General features: G+C 68.4%; 1 protein-coding gene across 1 annotated transcript in view; it reads left to right on the plus strand.

The window, feature by feature from the left end:
* The first annotated feature begins 533 nt into the window (after positions 1-533).
* The window catches only part of DCTN2 (dynactin subunit 2), a 7,664-nt gene continuing 2,752 nt past the window's right edge, over positions 534-5,445 (plus strand). The window contains exons 1-11 of the mRNA XM_057388173.1: positions 534-2,085; positions 2,191-2,252; positions 3,060-3,158; positions 3,240-3,400; positions 4,303-4,456; positions 4,543-4,608; positions 4,686-4,724; positions 4,829-4,906; positions 5,024-5,095; positions 5,199-5,301; positions 5,385-5,443. Of these exons, the coding sequence (XP_057244156.1) occupies positions 1,704-2,085; positions 2,191-2,252; positions 3,060-3,158; positions 3,240-3,400; positions 4,303-4,456; positions 4,543-4,608; positions 4,686-4,724; positions 4,829-4,906; positions 5,024-5,095; positions 5,199-5,301; positions 5,385-5,443 (1,275 nt within the window). The 5' untranslated portion in view covers positions 534-1,703. The remainder of the gene's footprint in view (positions 2,086-2,190; positions 2,253-3,059; positions 3,159-3,239; positions 3,401-4,302; positions 4,457-4,542; positions 4,609-4,685; positions 4,725-4,828; positions 4,907-5,023; positions 5,096-5,198; positions 5,302-5,384; positions 5,444-5,445) is intronic.

The following is a 5,445-nucleotide window of genomic DNA, read 5'->3' on the forward strand; positions in this document are numbered from 1 at the left end:
GATGGACTGAAACAGGGCTTTGAGCCTAAAGCCGACCCAAAGTCGTGAGGTGACGTGTGGCCCCTGCTGTGGTGGGAGGGGAGGGGTGGGGGGTCCTCAGCCCCCCTGCCTCGGGGAGCCCTTTACCCGCTCTGGGGTGTTGAGGGGTCCTTCTCCCTCSTCGGGGAGCCCCCCGAACTGACCGGGGCTCCCCCCGCTTCCCCCCCGCTCCCGCCTGGCCTGGACTCAGTTTGCACAAGTAAGCGCGGCCCTGCTTTGGGGTGCATGGGGGGCACTGCTGCATGTGCATGGGGGTCCCAGCGCTGTCCCCTCGGGGGTCCCCCCGCCGTGCTGGGGGTTCTGGGGTGTCCTGCGCTGCCCCCTCCCTCCCCCCGCTCTGCCTTGCCCTCTGCATCCTCTGCCTGCTGCCCGTGCTGCCCACCCGGCCTTGGGACCCCGGGGACCCCTCACCCAGGACCCCCGGGCTGGGTCTCTCTGCCTTGGGGACACTGCCTGGGCAGGAGGTGGGGGGTGTGCTGAGCCCCCTCCCCACTGCCAGCATTGCATGGGGCAGCTGCTGGACTGGGGCAGCTCGTGCCCCCCAGACCCTCCAGGGCACCCCCAGACCCTCCGGGGCCCCTGGGGTCCCCCTGAGTGTTGGGGTCCAGTGGGGGAGAGCCCCCGGTTCTGCTCACACCCCCCCAAGGGGAGAGCTGACCTGGGGGTGGGGGAGTTACGGGGTGACCCCAAAACTCGGGCCATATCCTGCTGCCCCCATCCCCGGCTGCCCCAGCTTTGTGCCACTGCCCCTCGTCCCTCAGGGGGACCCAGCCCTCGGGGGTCCCCAGCCCTCGGGGGTCCCCATCCCTCGGGGTTCCCTGTCCCGCGGGGGTCCCCAGCCCTCGGGGGGGCGGCGGGCGCGGGCCGGACCTTCTAACGCGGATTTTGTCTCTCTCTCCCCTCTCTAACCTTGCTCTGACTTTCTCACCTCTGGGAAACGCCAGGAGCTGGTAAGCGCCCGTCTCCCGGCCGCTGTCACTGTCCTTCAGTCACTGTCACCCGCTGCCACCCACCGCAGCCCCCTAACACTGCCAGCGCTGCTCCCGCCGCTCTCACTCCCCGCAGCAAACCAGGGCTCCCTGGAACGGCCAGGGGCTGCAGGGGCGTCCTTGGGGTCCCCTCGATGAGCTGGGGACCCCCTCGATGGCAGCAGGGGGCCAGGGGAGCCCGGACACGCCRGCTGTGCCCACCCTGCCTGGCACAGGGCACGGCCCCTTGGTCTGGAGGGGCTGGGGGCTCCCACTGCCCCCCTGGGTGAATCACCCCAAAAGGCAGCCAGGGGACAGTGACAGCCCCAGGGGCCAGGGGGTGCCCTGGGGAGGAGGGTGTCGTGCCAAAACGCAGCCGGGGGACAGTGACAGTCCCACAGGAGCGGGGGTCACCCTGGAGGGACCAGCGATGGGTCCTGGTCCCAGCCAGGGGCTGCTGGAACGTTCCCCAGCTCGGGGTAGGCAGAACCTTGGGGGTCCCTGAGCGGGGCCAGGCCAGGCTGGGGGTCCCACATCCTGACACAGCCCTTGGGCTGGGCCGGGCTGGACTGGGGTCCAGTGTCACCAAACCAGGGGYCTGATGTCCCCACTCTGGACCCTTGAGGGTACCTCCCCACTGGGCCAGGCCAGTCTGGGGTCCAATGTCCCCAGCCTGGAGCCTTGGGGACATGCCACATGCCACATGGCTGCCTGCAGAGCCTTGGCTGGGTGCTGTACTGGGGGTCTGTGCCCGTGTCCTGGGGAGGATCGGGCCACCACCCCCCGTCCCTGCCCACGCTGTGTGCTGGGGGTGACAGTCTGGGGACCCCCCTGTTCCTGTCCATGCTGAGGGGTGGTGGCAGTCTGGGGACCTGCCGTGTCCCTGTYGCTGTCCCTGTCCAYRCTGGGAGGTGGAGGCAGTCTGGGAACCCCTCCCYGTYCCTGTCACTGTCCCTGTCCCTGAGGTGGCTCTGTGTGCAGGAGGAGCTGAGCAGCACCAGCGTGGAGCACCTCATCATCAACCCCAACGCTGCCTACGAGAAGTTCCGGGACAAGCGCCTGGGCACCGAGGGTGTGGGTGAGCTGGGGGGTCCGAGGGGGGCTSGGGATGGGGCAGGGGACCCCCGGGGGGCTGAGTCCCCCCCAATCTTTTCTGGGTCACACCCGGCTCTGCCTCTTCCAGATTTCTCTGACCGCATCGGCAGGACACGGACGACAGGTTATGAGGCTGGAGAGTATGAGATGGTGAGTGGGAAAGGGGCACCACCTGCCCCACACACAGCGCTTGGGACAGCCCTGTGTGCCACCCATGGGACCCCCAGTGTCACCTGCTGCAGCCCCCGGCCGTTCATGACAAGGAGCCATGGCCAGCTCCACCAGCACCGTGGCAGCGCAGTGCTGGTCACTCCCCRGTCCATCCCAGTCTCTGCTGGGAGCCCTGTCCTGACCATGGAGCCCTGAGGGTGCTCAGGACAGCACTGGTTACTGAGTCCTGGGATGGAGCTGGAGATGGAGGTGGGGGTCCCAGGGTGGAGCTGGGGGTCACAGGATGGAGCTGGGGGTTCCAGGGTGGAGCTGGGGGTCACAGGATGGAGCTGGGGGTTCCAGGATGGAGCTGAGGGTCCCTGGATGGAGTTGGGGGTGGAGCTGGGAGTCACAGCATAGAGCTTGGCGTCACAGGATGGAGCTGGAGGTCCCAGGATGGAGCTGAGGGTCCCTGGATGGAGTTGGGGGTGGAGCTTGGCGTCACAGGGTAGAGCTGGGGGTCACAGGATAGAGCTGAGCTGGAGCTGGAGGTCCCAGGATGGAGCTGGGGGTCCCAGGGTGGATCTGCGGCTGAAGCTGGGGGTCCCAGGGTGGATCTGGGGCTGGAGCTGGGGGTCCCAGGATGATCTTGGCTGGCTTGTGGTCAGTTGGGTGTCCCCCAGGACCCCCGGGCCTTTCCTGACCCCCTCATGACTCGCCTGACCCTTCCATGGCTCCCCAGGCCCCCTGTGAGCTCCCCATGAGACCCCTGAGCCCCTGTGAGCCCCCTGACCCATTTCTCCACAGCTGGGTGAGGGTCTGGGTGCCAAGGAGACGCCGCAGCAGCGATTCCAGCGGTTGCAGCACGAGGTGCAGGAGCTGCTCCGGGACGTGGAGCAGATCCAGGTGAGCTCCCACCTGCCCCAGGTGTGTCCCAGGTGTGTCCCAGGTATGTCCCAGGGTGACACGGCCCCTGTGTCCCCCCAGAGCTCGGTGAAGGAGTCGGGGGCGGAGGAGGAGCTGACGCCCATGGCGCTGGCCAGGCAGGTGGAGGTGCTGAAGCAGCAGCTGCTCAGCTCCCACCTGGAGAAGGTGCTGGGCCCCGGCGCCGCCGTGGACTTCGCTGACCCCGAGGGTGCCCTGGCCAAGTGAGTGGGGGGCAGGACCTGGCGGGGCGTGGCAGTGTCCCCGTGGGGCTGGGACAGGGACCCTGCCCACCTTGTCCCCTGTGCCCACCCTGTCTCTGTGTCTCCTTTACCCTGTGCCCACCCTCTCCCTGTACCCATCCTGTCCCTGTGCCCACCCTGTCCCCGAGCCCACCTTGTCCCCTGTACACCATCCCTGTGCCCACCCTGTCCCCAAGCCCACCTTGTCCCCTGTACACTGTCCCTGTGCCCACCCTGTTCCTGTACCCATCCTGTCCCTGTGCCCACCCTGTCCCCGAGCCCACCTTGTCCCCTGTACACTGTCCCTGTGCCCACCTTGTCCCTGTACCCATCCTGTCCCTGTGCCCACCCTGTCCCTGAGCCCACCTTGTCCCCTGTACACTGTCCCTGTGCCCACCCTGTCCCTGTGTCTCCTTTACCCTGTGCTCACCCTGTCCCTTTGCCCCCGTGCCCGCGTTGTCCTCACGCCCACCGTGTCCCTGTACCCACCCTGTCCCTGTGCCCATGGTGCCCCTGTGCCCACCCTGCCCCTTTGCCCCCATGCCCACCCTGTCCCCTCCCGCTATCCTCGTGCCCACCCTGTCCCTTTGCCCCCAGCCCACCCTGTCCCCGTGCCCACCCTGTCCCTTTGCCCCCATGCCCACCCTGTCCCCGTGCCCACCCTGTCCCTTTGTCCCCATGCCCACCCTATCCCCGTGCCCACCCTGTCCCTTTGTCCCCATGCCCACCCTATCCCCGTGCCCACCCTGTCCCTTTGCCCCCATGCCCACCCTGTCCCCTCCCGCTATCCTCGTGCCCACCCTGTCCCTTTGCCCCCATGCCCACCCTGTCCCCGTGCCTGCCCTGTCCCCATGCCCACGCTGTCCCCTCCCCGCTGTCCCCAGGCGGCTCCTGCAGCAGCTGGAGGTGGCCAAGTGCAGCAAAGGGACCCCGGGGAAGGGCCCTGCCCGAGCYTCAGCCCCAGCCCCGGCCGGCGACGCCGTCACCTTCGAGCTCTACTGGAGGCCAGAGCAGGACCAGTTTGCCCAGTCTGCCAAGGTGAGTGGGGGTCTGCTGGCCCCACTGGGCAGTCCTGGGAGGGGCCCCAGTGTGGGGGTCCTGCTGGCTCACCCCAAACCCCGCAGGTGTCGGAGCTGGAGAAGCGTCTGGCGCAGTTGGAGGCGGCCTTGAGGTGTGAGCCCGACAGCCAGGTGAGCACCCAGGTGAGGGGAACATCCTCCTGCCCCCCATCCTTTACCTGCCCCACTGACACCGTGTTTCCCCACAGAACCCTCTGCTGGTGGGGCTGAAGGGCTCCAGCCTCATGGTGAGTCGGGCAAGRGGGGTTGGGGGGACCCCTGTCACCCCTCCCTCACCCCCAGCGTTTTGGGGGGGCTGCCACACCCCCCTCACCTGCTCCCCCTCCCCCAGGACACGGTGCAGGTGCTGCAGGCCAAGGTGAACGTTCTGGACATGGCTGTGCTGGACCAGGTGGAGGCTCGGCTGCAGGTGAGGGGGGCTGGGGAGCACTACTGGCTTGGGGGGCGCTGCTGGAATTGGGGGGCACTGCTGGATTTGAGGGGTCACCTCACCACTGGATTCGGGGTCTCTCTCCCCCCACCCCAGAGCGTCCTGGGCAAGGTGAACGAGATCGCCAAGCACAAGAGCACCGTGCAGGACGCCGACACCCAGAGCAAGGTGAGGGCTACGGGGCCCAGAGGCTGCAGGGGGATCTGARGAGMCCCCCCCGGGCTGGGCTGAKCCCCCCAGGCCMCRCTGACCCCCCCGGTTGCCCCCCCAGATCCACCAACTGTACGAGACGCTGCAGGGCTGGGACGCTGTGGCCAGCGCCCTGCCGGACGTGGTGGAGCGCCTGGTGACCCTGCGTGATCTGCACGAGCAAGGTGAGGCCCGGGGGGGCTGGGGGACACCCCGGGGTGTCACTGCTGTCCCCAGCGCTCAGGTGTGACCCCCGTGCTCCCTGCAGCCACCCAGTTCGGGCAGGTGCTGGTGCACCTGGACACGACGCAGCAGGAGATCGCGGGGGC

Source organism: Malurus melanocephalus, unplaced genomic scaffold, assembly GCF_030028575.1.
Source record: "Malurus melanocephalus ecotype Western Australia unplaced genomic scaffold, MMel_1.1 scaffold_1635, whole genome shotgun sequence".
NCBI classification, from domain to species: Eukaryota; Metazoa; Chordata; class Aves; order Passeriformes; family Maluridae; genus Malurus; species Malurus melanocephalus.